This window comes from Hippocampus comes, unplaced genomic scaffold (genome assembly GCF_001891065.2).
Source record: "Hippocampus comes isolate QL1 unplaced genomic scaffold, H_comes_QL1_v1.1 scaffold298, whole genome shotgun sequence".
NCBI classification, from domain to species: Eukaryota; Metazoa; Chordata; class Actinopteri; order Syngnathiformes; family Syngnathidae; genus Hippocampus; species Hippocampus comes.
In genome coordinates, this window is record NW_017805417.1 from 197,611 (window position 1) to 223,399 (window position 25,789).

At 51.3% G+C, this 25,789-nt stretch overlaps 3 protein-coding genes across 3 annotated transcripts in view; 2 read left to right on the top strand and 1 right to left on the bottom strand.

The window, feature by feature from the left end:
* Positions 1–11,765, bottom strand: part of zfc3h1 (zinc finger C3H1-type containing) — a 16,249-nt gene extending 4,484 nt beyond the window's left edge. Inside the window, exons 1-22 of the mRNA XM_019873880.1 lie at positions 11,007–11,765; positions 9,401–9,791; positions 9,174–9,333; positions 8,483–8,774; positions 8,245–8,411; positions 8,055–8,178; positions 7,280–7,341; positions 7,021–7,188; positions 6,585–6,746; positions 5,876–6,135; positions 5,015–5,122; positions 4,757–4,931; positions 4,566–4,694; positions 3,286–3,942; positions 3,111–3,214; positions 2,682–2,813; positions 2,477–2,598; positions 1,232–1,333; positions 1,033–1,155; positions 589–757; positions 323–509; positions 36–224 (exon numbers count right to left, since the gene is read on the bottom strand). Coding sequence (XP_019729439.1) covers positions 36–224; positions 323–509; positions 589–757; positions 1,033–1,155; positions 1,232–1,333; positions 2,477–2,598; positions 2,682–2,813; positions 3,111–3,214; positions 3,286–3,942; positions 4,566–4,694; positions 4,757–4,931; positions 5,015–5,122; positions 5,876–6,135; positions 6,585–6,746; positions 7,021–7,188; positions 7,280–7,341; positions 8,055–8,178; positions 8,245–8,411; positions 8,483–8,774; positions 9,174–9,333; positions 9,401–9,791; positions 11,007–11,553 — 4,530 coding nt within the window. The 5' untranslated portion in view covers positions 11,554–11,765. The remainder of the gene's footprint in view (positions 1–35; positions 225–322; positions 510–588; positions 758–1,032; positions 1,156–1,231; positions 1,334–2,476; positions 2,599–2,681; positions 2,814–3,110; positions 3,215–3,285; positions 3,943–4,565; positions 4,695–4,756; positions 4,932–5,014; positions 5,123–5,875; positions 6,136–6,584; positions 6,747–7,020; positions 7,189–7,279; positions 7,342–8,054; positions 8,179–8,244; positions 8,412–8,482; positions 8,775–9,173; positions 9,334–9,400; positions 9,792–11,006) is intronic.
* A 695-nt stretch (positions 11,766–12,460) lies between these two features.
* Positions 12,461–20,842, top strand: tbc1d15 (TBC1 domain family, member 15). The gene is made up of 17 exons (XM_019874026.1): positions 12,461–12,565; positions 13,600–13,701; positions 13,820–13,894; positions 14,762–14,915; positions 14,989–15,208; positions 16,520–16,622; positions 16,694–16,888; positions 16,998–17,126; positions 17,206–17,309; positions 17,821–17,915; positions 17,989–18,105; positions 18,170–18,270; positions 18,343–18,442; positions 19,758–19,855; positions 19,933–20,049; positions 20,135–20,221; positions 20,434–20,842. Exons 1-17 carry the CDS (start codon positions 12,542–12,544, stop codon positions 20,632–20,634), a joined length of 2,022 nt encoding a protein of 673 aa, XP_019729585.1. The 5' UTR covers positions 12,461–12,541; the 3' UTR covers positions 20,635–20,842.
* Positions 20,843–21,401: 559 nt separating this feature from the next.
* On the top strand, positions 21,402–25,358 carry tph2 (tryptophan hydroxylase 2 (tryptophan 5-monooxygenase)). The gene is made up of 11 exons (XM_019873903.1): positions 21,402–21,810; positions 21,893–22,009; positions 22,565–22,748; positions 22,828–22,928; positions 23,040–23,107; positions 23,214–23,410; positions 23,679–23,814; positions 23,955–24,081; positions 24,230–24,325; positions 24,548–24,681; positions 24,936–25,358. The coding sequence occupies exons 1-11, from the start codon at positions 21,640–21,642 to the stop codon at positions 25,108–25,110; spliced, it is 1,506 nt and encodes a 501-aa protein (XP_019729462.1). The 5' UTR covers positions 21,402–21,639; the 3' UTR covers positions 25,111–25,358.
* The last annotated feature ends 431 nt before the right edge of the window (positions 25,359–25,789 follow it).

Genomic DNA, 25,789 nt, shown 5'->3' on the forward strand with positions numbered 1-25,789 from the left:
GGGAAATCGTGAAGTGCGAAAAGGGGGAGGCTTACCGGGAAGATGCCCGGGCCGGCAGCCATACGGCCCGGGAAAACGTTCAAGTGGACGCGGTAGAGCAGCGCCTCCAACAGCTGGAAGGAGCGCTCCTCGGACGCCCCACCGCACTCCTCGCCCAGCAGGAAGCCGATGAGACGCTCGCACACGGAGTCTTTCGCCTCAAACGTGCTCGCCAAGCTCAGATACTGGACACCACACGGGACAGGGACAAAGTCTTCCACGCGTCCTGAGTCCCGAGGACGCAGGTCTGTGTGTGTGGGGCGCGTGTCTGAGGCTCACTCACGTTCCACCAGACGCGGTGGTGCGGCGCGTGCTCCACGGCCATCTGGCACATCTCCTCCACTTCGTCGCGGCGTCCGCGGCGAGAGAAGAGCGTCAGGAAGTGCGTCCACACTTCGGGGTCGTCGCAGTTACTCTCCAGCGCTCGAGACAACGTGTTCAGGGCTGCCTCCAAGCACTCGGTAGGCGGCCTGGCAAAAGGAAAAAAGACGCAGTCAAGACAGGCGGTGTGGCCGGCGGGCGAGCGAGACGGGGCGCACGGTGGCGTACGTGTCGCCTTGGTGGAGGTATCTGAAGGCCAGCTTGATCCACAGCTGCGTGTCATCGGGGTTGTCCGACACGCTGCTCTCCAGCTTGCAGATGTCGTCCGTGTCGCTGACAAAGTAACGCTTGTCCTCAGACGTCACGCACGCGTCCAACGAGCAAACGCCAACGTCTGCTAACACACGAAGGGCCACGTGAATGCAGACGCAGGAACGGTCCAACTGTCCGTTGGCCCCGGGCCAGCGACCATCTCGGGGAATACAAAATGTGGCCCTGGCCAAAAAGCAGGTGGCGCTTTTGGTCATTGGCCCACCGAGTACGACTTTTCTGTTCGAAGAAAGGAACTGGGCCAGATTACTTATTACGTGTATAAATATAGCATAGCGACGTATGTTGGGGCAATCGGCTTCTCGCGCCATGTTATTTGTGTGCACACACGGGGGGACTGACCCGATGTTCCGCACGTCTGCTCCCCCAGGGCGGCATTTTCCTCGCCGTCGCGGTCCTCGTGGCGCTCGCTTTGCGCCGACGGCCTCCATTTCCTTTTGTCCTTCCAAGTGGTGAAGGGCGGCACTGCACACAAAGCGAGCACCCGAGTCAGCGTGATGCTCCGCCTCCTGACATGGTCGACGACGTGCACGTGGCTCACCGTGACGACGGCTCTCGTTGACTTTGCTGACCAGAAAGACGGCCTTCTGGTCCACCGCCATCCCGTCTTTGTGCGGACCGAACAGCTTGCTCAGGTACTTTTCTACGACACGCCACAACACTCACAACTCAACTTCCATGTCGATCATGAACCCCCGTGTGATTCTCAAACCGGGGTCCCTGCACCACCGGGGGTCGAGGTGTTGCACAAAATATTTGCACACACAGTTCGTTGAATATGCTCGTGATGTCATCTTTAGCGTCATCTGATTGATTTTGCCAAAATATTTCTACCTCCTCCCGAATCGCTCCACTGTTGTTGTGAGATGCTTCCCATACACGGACCATGTTTACTGGAGTAAACAGTGCCCCGTGCCCTCGTCTTTTGTGCATCTGTCAGAGATGTTCACTCGGACAGTTGAACAAACAGACTCAGGAAGAGATTGTCTTTTCTTCCGGCAGGAGGCGCAGTTTTCTACGAAGCCACTCCGTGTGCGCTTACCAACTGACACCTGACCCCTGCAGCCTCTGCTGGCCTTTTTATTGATTGTGTAGGCAAATTACAAGTGACCTCTCAGAAAAAAAAAAACACTCCCTTCTTCATTTCCATGTCACGCCTCTCAGCCCAGTCCATCGATACGCCCCCTCAGAGGCCAAAACATCTCTTGGTACAAACAATGGGTACCTTGTTACTTCAATGGGTAGATTTTGCATGAATTGAGACACGACAACAAACGGAAGACATCTTATCATGTTGTCCTCCCGAAGTTGAACCTTCCTGTCGACTTTATCAGTTAATGAGGACTTGGCTTTATTCAGCTCAAGTTGGCCCTTTTGTCTGTGTGCTCCGTTGTGAGAACACACCGCTCGAGGCCAATCAAGCATATACTGAAATGAAACTTTGAAACATGATAATATTAAGTTTGTCTTTCTCCATCAGCACTCCATGTCCTGATTTGTGCGCACTAACATCACCGACAAGCGGCGTGCGTGGGCATTAGAAGTTGCGGTACATCAAAAATTCAGATTTCACAAAAAATCTGAATCGGAAAACAGTTGGTTGTGGATTATGAAGTGAAACTTGTTATTTTCGCATCGCTATTCATCCTTGCTCTTTAACCAGGCTAAAATATGTTTTGTTTTTTTCCGAATACTCGATTTTCAGTCGGCTATCCGACGAGCAAAATATCGGATAGCTGCGGTCCTTCTCTGATGTAAACAACACATACGCATAAAGGTCGCCCACCTGTGGCGGCGCTGACTTGGCTATCCGTGCTGCTGTCCGAGCAGCCAATCAGAGACAAGTTGTAGGAGAGCACATCCTGGAACAGCAGACTTCCTGTCAGCGTGCAGCTTCTCACATGCTGCCTGGAGGAGGACAGGAGGAAGCGATCATCGTCATCATTATTCTCGTCACCGCGGCGAAGACACTGCCCCCCCCTCCCCTTTACCATGAACAGTCGTCGTCGTTACACGTTCCCGTCAGGTCGAAGCGGCAGAAGCACCGTTTGGGCTGGATGGTGTTGCTGTAGGTAGCCGAGCTCAGGGACAACTTCTCCTTGGTTCTGTAGTACGGGCTGAACCTGACGCCGGGACAGCACACGACACCAAGATGCACGTTAGAATCGTCATGGCAACGAGCTCTGCAGAGCCTATGAGCCAATGGGCCACCAGAGCGATCGGATGACCCCAAAGTCGTTCGCCGCCGTTTGCTCAGCAGAGATGCTTGATGTGCGGGCATCACTTTCCGCCAGTTACCTGCCTCACGAGGCTTTAAATCGAATGTTTTGATTGGCCTCCTGAATTTACGCCCTCAATGCGTAGCTCAAGTGAGTTGTTCATGTCATCTCGCTAAGTCCATTGAGGACTTGAAAGCTCACCTGTAAGACTTGAAGACCAACAGAGGACTGCGGTAAGGGCCAAAAGGAACTGGCCTGGCGGGCCACCCAACGCCTTTGCTCGTGTCCGTGACCGCGGCCAGCACCTGCGCACGTATGCACAAATGCCAATGAACAAAAGGAAACACCGCCAACAAGTTGGTGGTGGCAAGCAGACCTTAGCGGTTTTGTGCACATGCGCGTCCTGGTCCTCCACGTGGTGCAGCTCACCAAGGCTGGCCAGTTCCTGCAGGAGGAGCTCTCCCACCCCGAGCTGCTGCTGGTGGCGTCTCCTGAGCGCTTCCAAGTCCAGACCGGCAGCGCACGCGTCAGTGGCCGCGTCCGCCGCATTCTTGGCGGGATTGGCGGCGGCGGGGCCTTTGGCAGCAGGAGCGGAACTCAGCTGCTCCAGGTTGGGTTTGGTGGAGCTGGAGCGGCGGAAGGAGCGACGCTGAGGGGGAGCGGACCCCGCGGGAGGCGAGCAAGTCGTCTCCTGGTCATCCCCTTTCGGTTCCCCCGCCACGGGTTCGTCGGCCTCGGGCTCTGGGCCGTCGTCGCTGCCCAGGACCAGTATGTCCTGGGTGAGGTCGTGCAGGGAGGGCTGAGGTGGGCCGGGGGAGCCCGGGAGACAGACTTTGGGGTCGGGGAGCACAGCAGGTTTGGGCCGCTGCTCGCTCGGCGCTTCAGACGGTGCCGCCCTGTTGCGCAAGACCTGGGCCTCCTTCAGCTTCTGGATCTTCAGAGCGTATTCGGACTCCAGTTGCTGCAGACGCTGCTTCTGAGCCATCAGCGCTGCAATGTGATTGGCGGCATCCACTCGTTGAAGCTTCCTGGCCTGAGACAGCACAGCGCAAACACAAGTCACGGTGTTCAGAATCATTCGTCTGTTCTCCAATCACCACAGACGGATTTTTACACTGACCAAAATGTAAATTAGCGACGCGCGATAATTACTGGATCGATAATTATCAGCCCGATATTGGGAAAAATGATTGTTACTTGTATCGGTCCGATACCGCAAATGAGGCCGATCGTGAAAGCCGCATCAAATACACAAACGCACAATCAGTCGAAGTCTCCTCGACTCTAAAATCAAGACTTCTTATAAATATTGAAACGTCACGTGCTCACGGTCCCATTCACTTGAATGAGACCTGAAGCTGAGGCATTCTCGTGATCATCCTGTTTCGGCCGCCACTTTGTTGCTAGAAATGTAGCTTACTTGCCGCCACGCAGGCGAGAATTAGTTACTTTGATGAAAGGAGGATTCGCCTGGCGGGAGGAAAATGTTTCGCCGTGCCAGCGAGCGAGCGCAGCTCGTAGCTTGTTCCCAAAGACGTGCCTCGGTGATTTTGAGCAAAACGATAAATCATTCAACCCTACGATCAAACATCCAAAGTCGACACATTGAAAAATTGCCTGTGCGAGGAAGAAATGATCACGCTGCCCGGTGCTCACCGGCTTGTGGACAGCTCCGGCTTTGCGTTTGGGTTCTCTTCCGGCGGCCTTCTGAGTCCAAAGCAGTTCCTGCGCCAAGCGAGCAGCCAGCGCCTTCTTGATCGACACGCGGTGCTCTACACGCCGCACCTGAGCGCACACGTCGAGGTGTTGAGAGGCGAAAGGGGCATCGCGGGCGTGTTGGAGCTCACCTGCTCTTGAATCTTCTTCAACAGTGTTTTGTTGGCGAGGACGATCTTCTCGGAGGCCTGCATCTGCTCCCGGAGCCTGGCCACCTTGGACTCGGCCGCCTTGAGGGACTCGGACTTCTTGAGCTGCTGCTGCAGGAGGCTCTTGAGCAGCGCCTCGTCTCGTGCCAGCAACTCTCTGAGGGGGGGCAGTCGGCTTTCCGGATTACGCCGGCGCTTTTCCCGTGCCGCGGCGGCATTACTCATCGTGTTGAGGCTCACCTTTGCTTCAGCAGCTTCTGCTCAGCTTCACTGACCAGCGAGGCGGCCGTGGCAGCGGCGGCAGTCGCCGAGTGAGCGTCATGACCGGATGCCTTCTGCTTCTCTCTGCTGCAGCACAAACACCACACATGAAAAGCTGCGTGAAGCCAGTTGTTTACACAACAACTTAGTCACCTCTGTTTTTTTTCCAGTCTTGTCCTTGACAAACACCCCCCAAAAAAAAAATTATCCCATCAAAAGTGAAATGAAGCATTTTTGAAAAAAATAAAATAAAATAAAAAATAAACTCAAACACCCCACCCCCGCAAAAAAACAATACAAATTCCCATAAAAACTGAAATGAAGCATTTTTGAAAAAATATAACAACAACAAAAAAAAAACATACTCAAAGACGAATTAAAACTAACTGAAGAAAAGTCCAAATGAAATAAAAACTCTCATGAAAAATCCCAAACTATGAGAACCCCCGGTCTCGAGTATGAGCTTTTTACAAGATACTCATTGAAAGTCTGAGAGTCTGGATACTTTGACTCCTTATTACTGCTACAACAACCCCACAATTACCTCCCTTGAAACTTTTGTTTGGGGGGGGGGAAGAGAGAGACAAGTGAGTGCACCAAAACAAAACCCACGCATACATGAATGGGTGGTGGTGTACCGCGACGTGAGTATGTGGGGCTCCACCGAAAGTTAAACGTTGGCAGCTTTCCAAACGTTCAAGCAAAGAGACGTGCAGTCCAAGTCGCAGTCAGAGGCACGCCGCCAGGTTGCTGTGCTCACAGCCGGCTTCCTTAACGTCCACAAAGCGCGGCAGGGTTGAATGGCGGCAGCGAGCGGTGGCCGACGCGCGGCTTTCATACCTGGCGAGCTCATCCCTGAGGCAGCGGTACTCTGCCTTCTTGGCCTCGGGCAAAGCTTCGGGCGTCCGCATCGGATTGTTCTCCTTCTCCGAGGTCTCCGCCGCGCCTTTGGACTTGTTGGCGTTGACCTCGGCCGTCCTTCGGGCTTCTTTGATCATGAACTCCAGGCCGCCGTACATGCCCTGGGCCGCCGCGTCCAAGTCCGAGTCGCTGTCATCCGACCCGTTCAGAGACACCACCACAGACTTGTGGCGTGGCAGCTGCGCGACACAAAAGACCATCATCGACATCAACGCTCGGCGTTGGGAAGAATCAAAGTACAAATGCTTCCTCACTGGATGTAAATAGTTTTTTTTTTCCCCAAGTGTCACTACTTTGAGTTGATATTATTTTTCTGGCAACTCTTGACATTGACGACTCCATTTTAAAACAGGAATCTCTACTTTCTACCCGACTACCCTTCATTCAAAACAAGTTGGTTACTTTTGCCCCAAATTTCTACAGATGACAGTCAAAAAGATTTCAATTTTGTACTTTTAGAGTGCATTTTCCAGTCTTACACTACTACTCAAGTACAGGAGTTCAATCATTATAACGTTTTCTTTCTTTCTTTCTTTTTTTTTAATATAAGTATTAATACTTCTACTTAAGCCCAACATGAGCACTTTTGTCAACTCTGTCATTATCATCATCATCATCATCATCTCACCACCAGTGGTGCTCTCGAAGCTCCTCCTCTGGCAAACTTGTGTCCGTGCGGCGCCGTCATGGTGTTGAGGCTGACGGCGCTCAGGTTTCCTCTGCCGGGCTGCTCGGTGGCTGCGAGGGGCGCAGCGCTCGGGGAGCGGGGGCCGCTCCAGGACGGCTCCTGCTGCACACAGCACCGCAGCGTGAACTCCCCGTCATTCCATTTGACAAGCGGGTGATTTCGATGAAACAAAACACCGCCACGTGGACACCACGTGGCGGCCATTTTGGAACGATCTTAACACTGACATTGTTCATTGTTTCCAACTGTCTGTGAATTAATGCAGGGAATTGTGGAAAGTAAAAGGGGCACAAAAGCCCACTTCCATGCCCCATGGCCGTTCTGCAACCGGGTATGTGTTATTTGGTGGAAATGCAAAGAAAGAGAGCAAAGTAACCTCTTCGGTCACCACCCGCTTGTTGGCCATGGACATGAGGCAGGTCTCCCTGAGCAGCATCTCTTCCTCCTCTTCCTCATCGGCAAACGGAGGCTTTGGAGGAGGCGCGCGCTCGTTGGCCGGAGGAGGGAGAGGCGGCGGCAAGGGAGGGGGGCAGGCGGCGAAAGGCTGCCACAAGACAAAGAAAAGTTACATTTGGGTCTCCGGACATCCAAGGCAACCCGACGGCTGCCGACTGAGAGGGGAAAGGTGTACGAACCGTCGCGTAAAGCGGCGTCACGGGGAACGAAGCGGAGCCTTCAGCGGGGAAAGAGGCACGTGCTGAAAAACAAACACGAGGACGGAATAAAAAACAATGTGAGAGCTGCGGCTGAGTGTCATTTTCATTCATCGGGGTAAACGGTGGCGCCGGCCAGTACGGCGTTGTGTCTGGCCACCACGTGCCTTACACACGCTGGCTGATTGATCAACAAACAGGACAAAATGAACGCACGTCTTGGGCAGAATGTACATTTTAAAAATGAACCCCGAAGACTTTTGTGCTTGTTTCAGAGTAGCCAACTGCCACCTCAGAATAACTTCTTTCATTTATTAGCTTCATAGCGGGTAAACGAGGAGGAGCCACGCAGATTCAGGAGGAGACCGCCGACTTTATAAGTGTGGCTGGTGAATATCATGGATGGATTTTCTTTGCTTGGCGGTGGAAAATAAGAAGTAGAAAGGATCTCGATTTGCCTCATGATGATGACATTTTGGACAACATTGCACACCTTGAATAGATGTGGCTGGGTAAGCTAGCAGGAAATTCATTTCATTTCATTTAATTTTATTTTATTTTGGTGCACTGATGTGCACTTTTGTTATTGTACATACGCTGGGGGGGATTCGCCGCATTTGTGCCTCTTACCCCAAGCATTTGGAGCTTGAGCCACTCAAATCGTTCAACTAACTACACAGCATCACGCAACCGGTTTATGTCGACTTGAAAGGTGCAGCAGAAGCGACGCGGGTGTCGCCCGAGCGGTCAAACGCACCTGGAGAACCGGGCTCGCTGTCCGTGTCCATGGCAACCTCATCGTAATTATCGTACTGGTAGAGGTTTCCCGTGGCGTCCGTGCCCGTCCTGCCGGCGGACTTCCTGCCCTCGCCGTCCCTGGCCTGAATTGACGGAGACGCCGTTGAAGGAGGGCGAAGCGCGCCGCTTTCGGCTGAGGGCGGGCGTACCTTGGCGCTGCCGTGCGTCTTGCCCCCCACCAGCTTCATGAAGCGCTTGTACTGCTCGTCCTGGTTGGACAGGTCCCGGATCTTGCGGATTTCATCCTCTCGTTTGTGTCGTTCGTCTTCATCCCGCTGCCGCTGGAGTTTCCTCAACGCCTGTTTTGTGGCTGCAGAGGACAAGCGAGTACACGCTGTAGCGTCGCCGGAACACATTCGGGCGCCGCCGCTTGCTCTGGCTTCTCACCTGAGCCGCTGCTCTTCTTGGGCCGGCTTCTGTCCGGAGGAGTTCTGGCGGCGGGCTTCGGGGAGGCTTTGGAATGCTCTCTGCTCCCGGGCTTGGCCTTGTCTCGCTCCCGGTCCTGAGGCCTGGACCTGGTCCTGGTCCTTTCGTCGACCCTCGGCCTGGCGGCCATCGGTTCTCTGCTCCTCTTCATCACCTGCCGCTCCTTCTGCTGCCACTTCTTGCTGGCCGACTGCAGGGCGAGCAAACGCAGCTGCAACTCCGACAGGTCCTCCTCCTCCAGCTGACCGCCCAGCTGCATCGCCGCAGACAGGAAAAAACATTGACTCACTTGACTTAACGTTGCGTTTGATTTCTTGTTTGAGGAAGCTCTTCTCTGATTGACTCAGAATTTTTCCTTCAAAATATCCAAAAAGCTCAAACGGGCCAAAACTGACACGGCTCTCCCCATTTTGTCATTTTCCAGATGTTTGCGTTAATGAGGTGTTCCACGTTTTATCCTCTCAGATGGCAGCCACTTGGCATGTGGCTAGTCCATGTTTGATTTTCATTTCATTACTGGAGCTGCATCAGTACTTGTAATTCGAACAATCTTTTTTTTTCTTCTTCAACTAGAGTGTGCAAACGTATGCCACCTAAATTCCCATTTGAGGCTCAAGAACTACAAAGATGGAAGGCCCAAACGCCCGCGTACCTCATCGATGCAGATGAAGACGTCCTCGCTGGAGGCCGACGACTCTCTGCCGGGAGTTTTCTCACCATCCTTGGCTTCTTCGTCGCAACACACGCACGGCTTCACGACCTCCAATTCCATCTGTGCCACCTTGGCCTCTGCGTCAACCCGCATGTGCGCGTCAGCAAGAAGGGAAGTCAACAACGCTTCAAGTTGGGCTGTTGAAACTGCTTTCAACTCACTCACCGGCTTTCTCCTCCTGCTGCTGCTGCTTCTCCTCCTCCTCTGTGCTCGTGTCCAGACTGGCAGGCGTAAAAAGTTTCACGCGCAGAGGTTTGATGTTGAATGCCTGGAAACTTTTCTTGGTGTCTGCCGCAACCTGCACGGAAGCCTGGGGAAGCGTGACGCCTTCTGCGGGACACTCCTCCGCTCCCTGAACCTTGGCCGCTGCCTCCTGACCCTTGGGCTCCGGCTCCTGGACCTTGGCCTCCAGCGCCATGCTTTCCTCTTTGCGGATGCATTCCAGCTCCATCTGAATCTGCTTATACTTGGACAGCAGGTCCTCGAAGGACTCGGCACCCTCGCACTTGGCCATACTCGGTGGTGGTCTTCTGGCCGGGATCCTTCCGAGTGGCTTCTCTGTGGTCGCGTGTCAAGGAGAGGCGCCGATCTTCAAGTCCACTATTTGGTTTTGAAACAAGCTCACGTGTGTCCTGACAACCAGTGATAAGCTATGAAAACAAATCCGCAAATGCCGAGAACATTTTCCCTCGTTCAAACGATAGAGGCTAACTATTAATCAAATCGGCAGGTTGCTCTCATTCAGAGAGGTCGATAAATGGCCCATGTTGACTAGATGTGATGACCATTGTTGGAATTTTAATCGGGTCGCTCGAACGTAAGGCCAATTAGCAATTCACAAAAACGACACCATATTCAACGCGTGTTCCTTTAGCCAATATGATTAAAACTCACTCCTAGTCGATTTAATTTTCTCATCTGTTTTTCTGGGCTGCTATTTCATCCTCGCGACACTCGGACAAAGTCAAGAAAAGGTGCGGTCTGAAATGCAACCTTCACATTTATGTTATCTAACAAGGAGTCCAGAACATGGTGTGAAAACAGTAGGGTAGATCTTTCCATCTGGTCCGAATCTAAAAATGTGTCCATGTGCATGCACTTTAACCCGGTTCATGTCTGTGTATACAATTTTAAGCAGGTCACTGTTCGTGTATGAAACTTTTTCTATGCGCTTAGATTTTAGTATCTAATATGTGTCGACGTATGTCACACTATATTCTTGCTGATGTGAAACAGTTAACCGATTCCATGTGATGATCACAAATGTGCTATAAGTATTGCCTAATTCATATATGACCTGCATAGTGACCAATATGAAACCACAATCATTAATGTGTATCGCCAGTATCACTTGATTACCATCTGGTTAACATATTGGCTAATATAATATAGAGTTAGCAATTGCCAGCCTGACTGATATGGAATGGATCCTTCACCATAAACAATCACTGTCGGATTAATATATGACATGCACATTGACTAACATAGAACCATAATCACCAATGTGGAATGCAATTGTCACTTGATCACGATTTGGTCGACATATTGGCGAATATAAAGCCACCCGTAACGAGTTCGTATTACTAGCATGTCTCTCATGTGGAATAGAGGGAATTTGATAAGTTGACGCAAAAAGTACAAGGTATGTGTGTTTATCAACGACACGTATAGCATATAGGCATGTGCGGAAAAACTGCAGAGCTGGTTTCTCCTCGGTTTGTTTTCTGGTGTGAGTGAAGACGTCGAGAGTGAAAAGCTTGTCATGAAGGATACGTTTCCTGCCAGGGGGCTCCCTGTTGCTGTTCTCTGCTGGCCCGTAACGAGCCATCGGGGGTCTGTGGTCGGTCCAGCCTCCTCGGTTCCAGGCCCCTCGTCCACCGTTGGAGACGCTTCGGTGCCTGAACCTCCCCAGAGCGCCGTGGCTCCGCTCCCAGAAGCTGGGCCGCGGACCGGGCCCGCCACACAGAGGAGCGAGCCCCGGCCCCGGGCCCGGCCCAGGCCCGGGCGGTAGCGGAAGGGGTAGCGGCAGCGGGAGGGGACCAGGAGCGTGGGGTCGATCGGGCCCGCTCGGCCCGCACTGTTGCCGGTGGTTCGACGGTCCGTGGACGTCGTAGGGCATCATGTGGTGAAAGCCTGGCGGCGAGGGGCCCATGTAGGGTGGCCTTGGACCCCGCGGAGGTACCGCGGCGCCGGCAGGCCTGCTGCCGTTCCCCTCCCCCAGCCGGGCGGCGGAGCTCTCCTCACCGTCGTCGTCGCAGATTTCCCCGTCTTCCAGCTCAACGTCGATCATCGGAAGCTGACCCGCCGATTCCAGATTCATGTCGATAGCCGCGGCAATTTTGCAATCGTTGGCTTTATCTCGATGAGGCCATCGTGCCACTTCTATTTGCTCGTGCTTCTACCAGACGAGTTCCGTTGGCTTGAGTTTCGTTTTCCTAAGTTTCATCGAGTCTCGCGACTCGCGAGAGCGACTCTTTTTCTTTTTTTAATTTCCTGGCTGACTACATCTCTTTTGCTGCATACTGCCACCTATTGTACAGGAACTGCAATTTGCTAACACCTTACCTTCCATACATTTATGTTGTCCGTCGTATACCTGATGAGTGTGTGGACGCGGTCGCTTCAGGGGCTCTGGGTGGTCCGTGTCGCATGAGTGGTTTCTTGGCTCAAGGTGAAAAAATAAATAGATAAAAATAAGGAAAGAGCTTGAGATTAAGGCCAACAAAAAAAGTCGCTCGTTTTTTGTTTTTCCTGGAGAAATTTTAATTGCTCCCTGGAGAGGGGCAGTGTCTGTGCGTGCGTGCGTGTGTGTGCGCGTGTGCGTGCGTGTGTGTGTGTGTGCGCGCGCGCGTGTGTGCGTTTCCTTATTATCCGTGTGGTTATTCATACAACAGTGAGATAAAGAAGTAGCAGCACGTTCACATGCAGGATGAAGCGTTGCTTAAGTGTTACTTTTGACTCGACAAGACAAATTGACGCTTGAGTTGTGGGTAAACTTGTAAATAAGAAGTAGGCGACTACAAATAAATAAATAAATAGATCAATAGATCAATAAAAACAGCTCCATATCTATTTATGTGAAGAAAAGCTGTTGTGATTGCAAATAGTTTTGATGCACGCAAACAGCTGACGAGGATGAAGGCTTGCCAAGCCAATTTCGATATCCTGCACATCAACATTTGACAAGTTTATGCGTGAATGTGCCGCCCGCGTGCGTGACGAGCGTCACCAGGCTGCAAAAGCAAGCTCACCGGAAGCTGACGTCAGCGTTGTTGTGGCCGACGGTAGACACGTGACGCGACGGCGACATGGCGGCAGAGTCTTCTGGAAAGGTAAAAACAAGGCGTGTCTCTCCGAGACGGTTTGACGAGGCAGCGCTGCTCTGACGACGTTTGTCGGCAGGAAGTGAGCGCAGGTGTCTTGTGCCGTCTTTTGGCGCTCATATTTCCGCCACTGCTCGGGATTGGGCCGTTGTTAGCAACAACAGCAGCAGCAGCTAACTAGCTAGATATCTAGCTCGCTCGCTAGCTAGCTGCTCGTTAATCCGCCGCGTTGAGGCTATTGAAACCTCCCAACACGGAACACGTCGTCAACTCGAGCAGCGACCTGTTCAACTTTGTCTCCGCCGCAACTGACAAGACAGCTCGTACACGCTAAACGTGTTTGTTTGTGGCCTGAATGTTGAGCTGGACCGCTCACAGTCACTTGACTGCTGTCAGATCAGCTACGTCCGCTCCAACAGTCGAAATGAGCTGAAGGAGGCGATTTGTTTGTTTTCTTGTGTTAAAAATGAGTAAGCACGACTAGTAAAAAATGTTCAATAAATAGAAACATTAATTCATTCCTAAACTCTAGCTCTTATCACTATATCCACCGACAAAAATAAACAAATTACGACCAAAATAACACAATCAAGTAGCTGTACACTCCCCTGATTTGTGTGCGGGGAGCGTGCGCTCGGTGCCTTATCACCTTTAACAGGAAGCCGATATGTATCAGTTAATCAAATTCACTAGGAAGTACAAACAATATTTAATTGCATATTTGATTTTCCGATGTACTCTTTTTAGCCTCAGGCCAAAGCAATAAATTGATTACTTTGCCACCATCTTGTGGCGTCTTGGTGCTACAGTACTACTGTGTGTCTGGCTGTACTGTATTGCTAACATGATACCAGAGAACACTGCAGATTATTTCAAATTGCACAGATTTGTGCAATTCCAATGCAATGACGATCTTAGACAGCGCAGTTTTGACATCTTGAATAGGTTAAAGAAAAAAAAACACGTTACTTTTCACGCCAACATTTGTTTGCAGGTTGTCCACATGCGATTTGTCCGCATGAGCTCTTGTGTGTCATGTTCAGGTTGTATTTGAGCTCGAAGGCGTGTTTGCGCATCCAAGCGGAGATGAAGAAGACACGGAAGAGGATTTTCTTGTTTGTGGTTCTCTTCGAATCGTTGAGAAGGTGAACATTTTTACAATCTAACAAGTCTTAGTTTTAAAATCAATGCCCAAATATTTGGGCGGATAATGATAAATTGAACGAATTTCTGAAGTTTTTTTTTTCATGTCCCCCTTGTCAGGATGCTGACATCATGATGGAATTCACGCCTCTTGAGGATTCTGTGGACCCTTCACACATCTTATGTGCTGCCAAGGTGTGTGTTTGTAAGCGTCAAAATGTTATGTGTTTATGCGTGCGTATGTGCACGCACTGCCTCGCTGAACCTATGGTAGCCAGCCTCACGCCGAGCTCAGACGACACCTTTGTTGTTGTTATTAATGACGCTCGAGCAGACATGGTGTCACAAAGCGGCTGCGTGTCTCGGAGCGGATCGAGCGGCCGTGCTATGATCCCGCGCCGATCCAACCCCCATTGTGGCGTTTTGTTGCCAAAAGCGTAATCTTCGGGGAGGCGGGACAAGCAGCTGTCAGTCAGGCAGGTACTTTGTCTCATGTGGCTGTCCACTACCCGGAAAGGACAAAAAAACAAAACAAAACTGGGACTTTGATATGGTTCTTGAATGGCGTGGAGAGGGCAGTATGGATTGTCTCCTTCAAACACAACTTGAGTGAACCGAGTTGTTAACACCTTAACGTTTGCTAATAGCTTCTAGCTAATGTTTGTTAGCAGCTTCACTATGAACAGGAGGGGACCGTTGAAATGTTTTATCCGCACCACGGAACACCCGCTTGTCATCAGAAGTCAGTCGGTCCTCCTTTTGGTCAACGTAAGGGAAGAAATTAACTATTTTTGCTTCATTCTGACATGCCAGACTTTCTCGGTCATGCTTGTGAAGCATCCGAGATGGCAGATGGCCAATCTTTGGTGACATCACAGTAAACCACACTGGATTTGCGCCCATAACTCCAAAATGGGCCACGACAGTCAATATTTGTCTGTGCAGTTTCTGTCGGCTCACAATCGGGCAGCCTTGGCGTGGTCTGAGCTCGGTCTAAAGACTCGGTACACATCCTGTTGAGCGTCGCTGTTCGCCATCCTGGAGCGTGTCGTGTGCCAGCAGGACTCCAGCTCGGTCATGGAGTGGGTCCAATGTGGCAATCAGCGTCCGGGCGAGCGCGGCCAGTGGCCCTTGGAGAGCCAGCAGAGCTACGAGACCGAGTGGGATCTGATCAACGCCGCGTCTTTCAAGAAGAAGGCCTGCGTCGCCGGACAGGGTCAGCGGCTCAGTCGTGAGCGCTTTTGTTTTTCATGGGCTGCTGGCTAAGTTGTTGCCGCTCCCTCTGTCAGGTTCTGTGGCGGGTGGCCACGAGCAGAGCGGACGTTTCTTCTCGGTCAGTCTCAGTCAGCTCGCCGCCGTCACGCTCCGGGACGGCTGCTGCCGCCATCGCAAGACGCCCGCGCTGGTTTTCGCACTCAAGGGATCTTCATCGCTGCCTTCACTGCACTTCCACCAGGGCGGCAGCAAAGAGCTCCTGGACAGCTTGATGGGAGTGGCCACGCTCAGCAAGTGAGTTCAGTAATCACTTGCAGGGGTTACGTTCCAAAAAGAACCCGTGATAAGTGAAATCCATGAAGTAGTCATCTTTATTTTTTTTACAATTATTACATATACAATACAATACTGTATTGAATGAAAATAAAGATTAAACCTTTTTTTTTCAGGCCCAAGCATTAAAACAAAAGAACAAAAATATGAACGTTTTCTTAAAAACAACCGACAGTTTTTAGGAATACTGTATGGAACGTTTCGTCGACATGGTGGGTTTTGTCATGGAGAAAATTGGGCAAGCAGTGGTATGATGAGGCGTGGAGATTCTTGACATCACCGACAGTCCCTTAGCCAATCAGAATGCAGAACACAATGCACTGTTAAAAAAAAACCCAAAAAACTGCACGAAAAAATTCTGTGAAAGAGCAAAGCCGCAAAACATGAACCGTTTTATCGCCAGGGTTTATTGTACTGCACTCGTGCTACCACGGGTTTCGTGACCGTGGCCACTGCGGAAAGGCCCTGCCGCGTCAAATCTTGGCAAGTGGCACTGAAGCGCATCGTTTATATGCTAATTGTCTTCCTTTGAGGAAAATATCATCTTATGAAACCCCTTATCTGACACAAACACACACACACACACACACAGGAAATTGTCTTTGCTGCGGCACATGCGAAATCCCTTAACCCTGCTTTATGCCACCATATACACACACACCCTCTGCGATACAGAGACACCATATAAACAACTTTTATAAAATGATTTTTTTCCCATCCTAAACTTAAAACACATGAAAAGATGCTGAAATATTTTTTGATGTTATTATTGTCATTGTTATTGGTAATTACTCCAGCTCACACAATTGTCCAAATAAGAACAAAAGCGTGCTTGCCTCAAGCAAATAATTTGTCACTCCCGGTTGAAGTTTAGATGGTGTGGGCGATGTACAGTATCTTATTGTCCGTGATATCGCGAATGTTGCTTTCGCAGAGTGCAATTTGACATTTGTGAATATTAAGACTGCCTCAAAAAGAAAAAAAATGAACGGGGCGTTTGATTGGCTGCAAAGTCGGAGGAAGTGATGAAAGTCTTCATTCTGCAAATCAGTAGGCAGGATTCAGTCAAGTGACTCAGTGGTACCGGCTGAGCGGAACACATCATTGTTTCAAATATGCAGGAGTGCGCCATCTCAGCGCGTAGTTTAATCGCAAGAAGTCCACGTCCCTCACCCGGAAATGATTCGGGCGGGGTTGAAAAGACTGACGCTGGTCAAAATAACATAAGATGTGCTGCAATGACGATGACGTCCGTGGAATGCATTCGCTCAGGTGCGCAGAGGACGAGTCTCGTCTGCTGATCAGCTCTCCCAACAAGGTTCTGAGTCAGTCCTTTGAGAATCTGGAGGATGACAACAACTTTGGCCTGGTCCACGTAAGTCTTGAAGCGCTCGGCACCATTCGGACACGCGCTGACGCCGACGCCGACGCCTCTTCTTTCGGCAGAAGTTACGCAAGGATCCGTACGTGACTACGCTGGGCCGCTTCTCCAAAGTCACCAACTACATTTTCGACGCCTTCAAGGGCACGGAGGAGCAGCACCAGCGCCCCCCGGAGGAGGTCGCCAACCTACTGGGGGAAATCATCCCGGGCCTGGAGATCAACCAGCAGGAGGAGCCCGGCTTTGAGGTGGTCACCAGGGTGAGACGCGAGTTCCTCGCTCCTCGTACGCAAGAGAGCATGAGTGCTTTGGACACCTCTGATCAACCGCATGGCTCTGTGTGCGGTTGTGCGGTTGTGTGTCCACCAGGTGGACTTGGGGACACGACCGCAGGTTTCGCGGAGCGCCCCCGTGTCCGCCGACATGTGGAACGGACATCAAGACCAGGACGGCCGCTTGATGCACATCGCTCGGCTCCAGGAGTCCATCTTCAGGGGGGCAAGTTGCACGCTGGGCTGCCGGTTCAGGCTTTGGTTTTGCTTTGATTGCGGTTGTCATGTGCGTTGGCCCCCTGCAGGGTCTGTGCCATGCGGTAAGGAAAGAAGCCTGGAAGTTTCTTTTGGGATACTTTCCCTGGAACAGCACGCTGGATGAGAGGAAAAGTCTGCGGAGAAGCAAAACGTACGAGTCCTTGTCATTCGTGGCCGCGCGTCCGTTTTCGACGTAAAGCGCTTATGCTCATTTGCGTTGCGGGTGTGCTGGAGTCCATCTCAGCTGATGTCGTGTGAGAGGCGCGTCGACCCCGGACTGGGTGCCAGCCGATCGCAGGGTACGCACGTGCAGACAAACAAGCATTTACACTTAAAGACAATTTCAGAGTCTTCAATGAACCGAAAGCCCTCCGCAAGCCGCTGGCCGCCGCGCATGACGACCAGTTGCCGAGTTCAGTCGGTTTCAGGCGCATTGTAGGCCAGCCCGCTTTCGGTTCATCGAAGAGTCTAAATTGTCCTTGGCTGCGATTGTGACTGCCGTCTGTCTATACGTGTCCTCGGATTGGTCGGCCACCAGACCGGGGTTTGCCCGTAAGTCTGCCGGAACGGACTCCGGCTCCCCCTGCCGCCCATGGCGCTGTCCGAAATCGGGCGGCTGCTTAGCAAGCGAGTGTGATTGATGTTGATGCTCGCTGCCGCAGGGATGAATATTTCCGCATGAAGCTGCAGTGGAAGTCGGTCAGCGAGGAGCAGGAGAGAAGGAATTCCCGACTTCGAGACTACAAAAGTCTAATCGGTGAGGATCGCGCCAAACCGTCGGACTCCGCCGCTCTCGTGAGCTCGCCTCACGCCACCGCTTCCCTTTGCAGAGAAAGATGTCAACCGGACAGACAGAAGCAATCAATTCTACGAGGGGATAGATAATCCGGGTCTGGTCCTCCTGCACGACATCCTCATGACGTACTGCATGTACGACTTTGACCTGGGTGAGAGCGAGTCTCCTTTCCGCTCGGTCGTCGACCTGCCCGCTCACCTTGTGTGTGCGTGTAGGTTACGTGCAGGGCATGAGCGACCTCCTGTCGCCCATCGTCTTCGTCATGGAGAACGAGGTGGACGCTTTCTGGTGTTTCGTCTGCTTCATGGAACACATGGTGAGTTGTCGTCTCGAGCGCAAGCGAAACTTGAACAGAGTTCTAACTGGAGGTTTTCGTCATCCTTTGTAGCACCAGAACTTTGAGGAGCAGATGCAGGGGATGAAGACTCAGCTGATCCAGCTCAGTACGCTGCTCAGGTTGCTGGATCCGTCCTTCTGCAGCTATCTCGGTATGCACGAGTTTCTATGTCGTGGACCTGCATTATGGCGCCACGAAAAATGCTTTTGGAGCGATTCGAGGGTAGGGAAGGGCCAACGATTCTGATCAGAGTGACGGCGCTCCTCACACGAAGAGTTTGGGGAGAAGGATGCTGCTGTTTCGTGAAGAGATATTGACATGCATTTGTGCGGGGCTCAAAATCAGAGCAGACCGAAGAAAGTGATCATGCTGCTCTGTATGGCTGTCATTTCTCATGGGGTAAATTGGCTTTTTTAGTGGCTGTGGATTGCTGACGACATGTCAAGGTGACCTGCGGGATTTAATGAGAGCCCCACATCTGCTCACGAGTCACGACACGGTCAACGAATCAACAGTACTACAAAATAGCCAACTCCCTCGGCATCCGGCTCCTATTTTTGTGGCCCACAACAGCCGATAGTGTGTCTAATTCCTGGTTCTGGCTACGTTGATTGGTTGTTGAAAATGTGTCCCAAAATTCCATGCACCTTTTGTACACATTCAAAGCCCAAATCCTTTACTCAGTTACAGCAAGTGAAACAATAGCATCGATTTGGTTGTGACCATTTTCCATGACTTCTGAATTCAAAATTCACTTTGTGGTTACTTGGAGCAAATAATCACCAACTACAATTTTATGGCCGCAACGCGTTCCAAAAAAGCTGGGACAGGGTCGTGTTTCCCGCTGTGTGACATCACCATTTCTTTGAACGTTCACTTAACGTTTGGGAACCGAGGACACTGTATCGGTGGGATTCTTCCCAATTTTTGCCTGATGCAGAGCTTCCACCGGTCAACAGTTTTTTTTTTCCGCTTCATCTTCTGCCACACATTTTCACTGGGCACCGGGTCTGGACTGCAGGCAGGCCAGACTCGTAGCCGCACTCTTTCACGACGAATCCATGCTGCCGTAACAGGTGCAGAATGTGATTTGGCATCGACTTGTTGAATGAAATACACACGGGCATCCGTGAAAAAGTCGATGTGTGGGTGAGCGTACGTTTCTCCAAGATCGGCGTTTTACCTTTCAGCATGAATGGCCCCTTCACAGATTCAAGGAAGCTCTTTTTTCGACCCAACCACGGCACCCACCCGTTCCCAGTAAGCCCCTTCAACTGTGGGCTGTTCCAAACAGGTGCTTGATGAGCATTTCCCAACTTTCTCACTCTTTTTTTTTGCCACCTGTCCCAGCATTTTTGGAACATGTTGCAGCCATAAAGACAAAATGGTGGCGAGGGAGCAATTCCTCCCAGAGCGTCTGTCGCGCGCCGCTCCCGACCTTTCAACTGTCTCCGATGCGCCTGCAGAATCTCAGGATTCCGGTTATCTTTATTTCTGCTTCCGCTGGCTGCTCATCCGCTTCAAGAGGGAGTTCTCCTTCCACAACATCCTCAGGCTCTGGGAGGTCAGTGCACCACTTTGTCCCCGACCGCGTGTCGGCACCAGGCGCGACCCGACCCGGCTGACCTGAGTGTGTTTCAGGTGATGTGGACGGGGCTGCCCTGTCAGAACTTCCATCTCTTGCTCTGCTGTGCCATCCTGGACTCGGAGAAGAGCAAAATTATGGAGGAGAAGTTTGGTTTCAACGAGATCCTCAAAGTAAACTCGCTCTTTCGTTGTATTCTCACGCTTGTGGCGACGTGTGTTCATGAGCAAGTTTGTGTGTTTGTTGCTGTTTGGGCAGCATGTGAATGAGCTCTCCATGAAGCTGGACGTGGAAGAAATCCTTCAGAAGGGAGAAAGCATCTGGCTGCAGATCAACAAGTGTCAGGTAGTGACGTCACAATCAGCGCTTCTGGGTAGTTCAGTGTTTTTTTTGTTTTGATGAAACAAAGACTGGACGGGAAAAAAAATGCACTTCTGAAATTTTCAAACACGTGAAACTTAAACATCCTTGAGCATTTTCGCCACAGTATGTCAGCATCATGTTGGATAATATTGTCGTCTCTCGGGTATGAAACGTGGCGGCCTCTGTGTCCTCAGGGCCTGCCTCAGTCCGTGATCAACATCCTGGCGTTGGAGTCTAAACCCCGCGATCGCTGCGACTCCAGCACGGAGTCGGCGGCGGCGGCTCCGCCCGTGGCGGGAGCGTTGCATCGAGGCGACCGCGCCTGCGCCAACTCCAACGGACACTTGCGAGCCATGGACTCTCAGCATCTCAGCAAAGTTGCCTTCATGTCGTAACCAAGATTCTTATTTTTTTACCACGTGCACTTTTGTCCTCTGTGACACCGGACAGGAAGTTTCTCCTGGACACGTTTTGCGAAGGAAAAAACTTTTTTTTTTTTTTTTTAAAGCACGCTGGTCGTCGTCGTCGTCGTATTCACAGCAGATGGAAACATCCGTTGTATCCTCAGCGACAGGTTTGACGCATTAAAAACCTTCTCTTGTACTTCTCGTAGTCAGGTTTCATTTTTACGGCTGTACCTTCCATGATTAAATGACGCGTTTATGCTTCAATGACTGTCACGGTCTGTCTGGAGCCACGAGACTGAAGTCCTTGGCTAATTCCGTTGGCTTGAAGCGTCAGCGGCCAACCTGTGGGATTTGAATATCGAGCATCATTTTTCTCGGCTTCCAACTAGACTTTGGTGAAGCTCGGTGATCAACGCTGGCCGTTGAGATGTGAGATGTTGAATGCGGGTCGCTATCAGCGCATCAGCTCATAAGGCAGCCGCAGCACATCTGAGAGGCACCGCTTTCATTTCCTGACTGACAGGAAATTGGCCCAGACCAGCAGGTGCTTGCTGCCGTTATCAGCTGACGAGTTGGCCGGGCTTTTTGTGCTTCTCAACACACACACACACACACACACACACACACACACACACACACACACAAATATGGCACTCAGAGATGGATGACAAAATGCAACATCCAGTGATGGACATGAAAAGTCTCATCAGCAAATACAACCTCTAAATAACAATGTGTAATTTTATAAGCGCATGGGATCGTAAAATGTCATAACAATATCATAATGACATCATAACCGGAATGAACAATAATGAATGTACAATGTGTGACGCGAGGACCCCAAGGATCAAGCTCCGCTCCCTCCTCCCCTCGGCCTCTCCCGCCCGACTTATTTAAGCGTGGCGGCGGAGGGCGGCGAGCAGTTGTGGATTCGGGTCCGTCCGAGCGTTCAGACTGGAGCGTTCGTGGTACTCGTACACTCACTGGTTCCCCATGGCGTCCTCTCACGTGATGAAGGACGACCAGCAGGAGACACAGCCGGCGCCCGCCATGCAACCCGCCATGATGATGTTCTCCAGCAAGTACTGGAGCCGTCGCGGACTCTCCTTCGACTCGGCCATGTTGGACCGGGGCCCGCCGCTACGCCACACTGGTGGCCAGATGGTGACCTCTGGCTTCATCTTCAACACCTGAGTGACATTCAAAGTATGTTTGCTCATGTTGACATTTGCGTGTGTGTGTCCAGTCACGTCGGCCGTCCTTCAGTCCCATCAGCGAGACTGAGGGTGGACCGAGTCAGGCGGTGGTGTTCTCCCTGAAGAACGAGGTGGGGTGTTTGGTTCGAGCGCTGCGACTCTTCCAGGTGAGACATCCTCGCCGAGTGGGACTAAGTCACCATAAATGGGTGCCGTAAATCAAGAGATGGTCTTGGGTCTTAACTGGAAAGCTTCAAATTCCAAGTTACAAAACATCCAGAAAATCAAATGGAGCTCCCACGAAAGCGCGTTCTGCGTGGCTTGTTCGTCTTCTCAATGAAAGGCAAAATCCACACGAAGCTGGCTTCCTGTTTGACCCGCTGTCGCTTGTGTTTTTGCCGGCTTGACTGGGAAGTTCGATGCGGTCGTTGTCTCTTGCAAATCTTGCATGTTGCTCTTCTTTTTTCCCCCCGTTCCACAATCCTTCAATCGACGTGGAATCACATTGAGCGCAAAATTGGGACACTATGTTGAAGAGGAAGATTTTCAAATGAAAACGACTGCTCAAATGCTGTGAGAATCAAGTGTAGTCATTGATCGACTTTCGCTAATTAAGTCCCAAGACCTAAAGGTTTTGACTGGCATCCAGTCATGTGACCAGAGTGCTTCCTGGTCCTCCCGTTCAGCTGTCGCGCATCACTTGACGGTCCCCCTCTTCGCAGGAGAAACGCGTCAACCTGAACCACATCGAGTCGCGCTCGTCCAAGCGCGTGGCCAACGAGGTGGAGATCTTTGCCGACTGCATCTGCAGCAAGAAGGACTTCAACGAGCTTCTGGAGGTCCTGAAAGATCATGTCAACATCCTGTCCTTCAACACGCCGGCCCACGTGTGGGCCGCGCAGGCCGGTCGGTGCGCCTCACGCGCTCACCCTACAAGTCATCGGCGAATCGCAGACCCCCCCCGTTGTGTGTTTGTGCGCTGCAGATGAGGAAGACGTTCCGTGGTTTCCCATGAAGATCTCCGAACTGGATCAGTGCTCCCATCGGGTGTTGATGTACGGCTCCGAGCTGGATGCTGACCACCCGGTACGTTTTCTTTGTCTCAGCTTTTGCCTTCATCGAGGCTTTCGCCGCAATTCTCTGCTGAAGAATTGAGTGGACGAGCCGGAACGGATAAATGTGGCTTTTGCTCCTCAGGGCTTCAAAGACGAACTCTACCGCCAGCGGCGCAAGTATTTTGTGGAGGTGGCCATGAAGTACAAGTTGTAAGCGCTCGTCATCTTTACCCAACACGAAGAATCTCCGTGGCGAGTGGTTTTTTTTATTTTGTATTTTTTTTGCGCTCACTTTTGGTGCGTTGTTTGTTTGCAGCGGTCAGCCCATTCCCCGCATCGAATACACCCCGGAGGAGGTGCGCACGTGGGGCGTGGTCTTCAGGGAGCTCAACAAGCTGTACCCCACTCACGCCTGCAAGGAATACCTGAAGAACCTGCCCCTGCTCAGCCAACACTGCGGCTACCGACACGATAACATTCCTCAGCTGGAGGATGTCTCGCACTTCCTCAGAGGTCGAGTGCTCCTCTCGCTCGGCTCACGTCCCCCCCCCCCCCCACCCACTTGCGCCACTTCCGCTCACTTCAATCCTGTCATGGGTCTGTTCCGTTTGGGACCAGCAGGGGGCATTGGAGGGATTCTCCTCCAGCGTCGCACCTGTTGGTCATCGTATCATGAGCTCTCTTTTGTTAAAAGGACTGCCATGCCGACCACTCGGGCCCAACTCCATCCGACAGGAAGTTGTTGTCAAAGTAAAAGTCATCCATGTTTGCTGTGTTCCAGAGAGGTCTGGTTTCACCGTGCGACCCGTCGCAGGTTACCTGTCACCCCGAGACTTTCTGGCGGGTTTGGCCTACCGAGTCTTCAACTGTACGCAATATATCCGCCACAGCACCGACCCGCTCTACACCCCTGAACCGTGAGCCGGTCTCCTCCTCGCCGTAGCGCAAACGCTTCAGCAATATTAAGCCGCTTTCCGATACCTGAACCATTTCGGGGTGTTCGATGACTCCACGACGAGTTGTTGTTTTTTTTTTTCTCAGCTGTGTTGTGTTTCAGGGACACGTGTCATGAGCTTCTGGGTCACGTTCCTCTGCTGGCGGATCCAAAGTTTGCTCAGTTTTCTCAGGAGATCGGTTTGGCGTCCCTGGGAGCTTCGGACGATGATGTGCAGAAACTGGCCACAGTGAGTACCGTGGATGCGTCACAGCAGTCCACGGTGTTCTCCCGTGTCTTTGTGATGCAGTTATTGATCTGCACGGGTGTTTGCGTGTGTGTGTGTGTGCGCGCGTGTGTGTCCGCGTCTGCGTGCATGTGTGCGCGCTCGTTGTCAGTGTTACTTCTTCACTATTGAGTTTGGCCTCTGCAAGCAAGAAGGTCAGCTGAGAGCCTATGGTGCTGGTTTGCTGTCATCCATTGGAGAACTCAGGGTAATACACGCACGCACACACACAAACACAAAATACTGTACACACATAAAATACATCAAGAAAAGTGATCAGCTGACTCAAAATGTCTCAGTGACCCTTTGAGCCCTCTTGGGTGAGCTTTGATTCCAAATAAAACAGTTTCCTCCCGAGGAGTCTGAAATTATAATGATGGATGCGGCCTAGCCCTTGTTATTTTTGTTGTTGTTGTTTTTTTTGTCCAAGCATGCTTTGTCAGATCAAGCCTGTGTGAGGCCCTTTGACCCCAAGACCACCTGCAAGCAAGAATGTCTCATCACCACATTCCAGGACGTTTACTTTGTCTCTGACAGCTTTGACGAGGCCAAGCAGAAGATGCGGTAAACTGACAGCGCTACAAGACTTTTGCGACATAACAAAACTACGACACATACTTATTACTTCATGCTTATTGCTGACCACTTCGGAGCAACTTGTTCCTCTGTGTATTACAAAGAAGTACTACATCCTTGATAGTGAGAATACAGTAGGGGTCCAAGGACGCAGCCCAGCAGGGTGCCATGCCTTTCAGTCCACAAGTGACTTGTTTGCATGAAATAAATGTACAAATGAGCGTTCACTCTTTGTTTTTCAGAGAGTTCGCCAAAACCATCAAGCGTCCATTCTCGGTGTACTACAACCCGTACACGCAGAGCATGGATCTCCTAAAAGACACGCGCAGCATCGAGGACGTGGTGCAGGACCTCCGCAGCGACCTGACCACCGTGTGCGATGCACTCGGCAAGATGAACACTTACATGGGCATCTGATCGCCGTCCCGTGCTCCTCAACGAGCCTTTCAAACATTCGAATCAAATCGAATGAAGAGAGCTTTATACTCAAGTGTTGCAGAAGACGTCAAGATATCAAAGATATTGTACACCACATGATATACATGAGCAAAGTCTACAGTGTATGCTTAGAAGAGGGCAGATCAAGTGTTAACAACACAGCCACACTGGATTGCATTTCATACTGTATATGATCTTATGAATAACACGTATTAGTATAGTATGAAATAAATGTGTCAATGTCACTGAAAACAATTGCTTTTGGTCATCAGTGTAAAAATACAGAAGGCGGGTGGGGGAGGGGTTCACTTTGTTCCTTATTCTGGCCTAATTGATTGGTTAATCAAAATGTCTTTAATTGTTATCGCAAAACCATTTTTGGTTGATTTTAATTTAAGTAATGAAAAAATTAAGCACTTATATGTAGAGTGTAGTGGTACACTCTCCTGACTTTTGTGCGGTCAGCGTGGGATCGGTTCTCACTTACAGTAGTGACGATGTGGGTGCGAATGGTTGTTTCTCTGCGACTGACTGGCGACCAGTTCAGGGTGTAGTCTGCCTTCTACCCGAAGTCAACCGGGCTAGGCTCCGGCAACTCCCCGCGACCCTGTTCAGGACAAGCGGTGTTGAAGATGGATGGATGAAAAACAACAGGAAC

What these genes read in the sequence shown, in the direction of transcription:
- tph2 (XM_019873903.1), top strand. Translation starts at nt 21,640, where the DNA reads ATGGCGTCCTCTCACGTGATGAAGGACGACCAGCAGGAGACACAGCCG. An exon ending in TGTCTCGCACTTCCTCAGAG is followed by an intron (nt 23,411 to 23,678) that starts GTCGAGTGCTCC and finishes GCTGTGTTCCAG; the next exon opens with AGAGGTCTGGTTTCACCGTG. An exon ending in CCGCTCTACACCCCTGAACC is followed by an intron (nt 23,815 to 23,954) that starts GTGAGCCGGTCT and finishes GTTGTGTTTCAG; the next exon opens with GGACACGTGTCATGAGCTTC.
- tbc1d15 (XM_019874026.1), top strand. Translation starts at nt 12,542, where the DNA reads ATGGCGGCAGAGTCTTCTGGAAAG. An exon ending in GTCCTTCTGCAGCTATCTCG is followed by an intron (nt 18,443 to 19,757) that starts GTATGCACGAGT and finishes ATGCGCCTGCAG; the next exon opens with AATCTCAGGATTCCGGTTAT. An exon ending in GTTTCAACGAGATCCTCAAA is followed by an intron (nt 20,050 to 20,134) that starts GTAAACTCGCTC and finishes CTGTTTGGGCAG; the next exon opens with CATGTGAATGAGCTCTCCAT.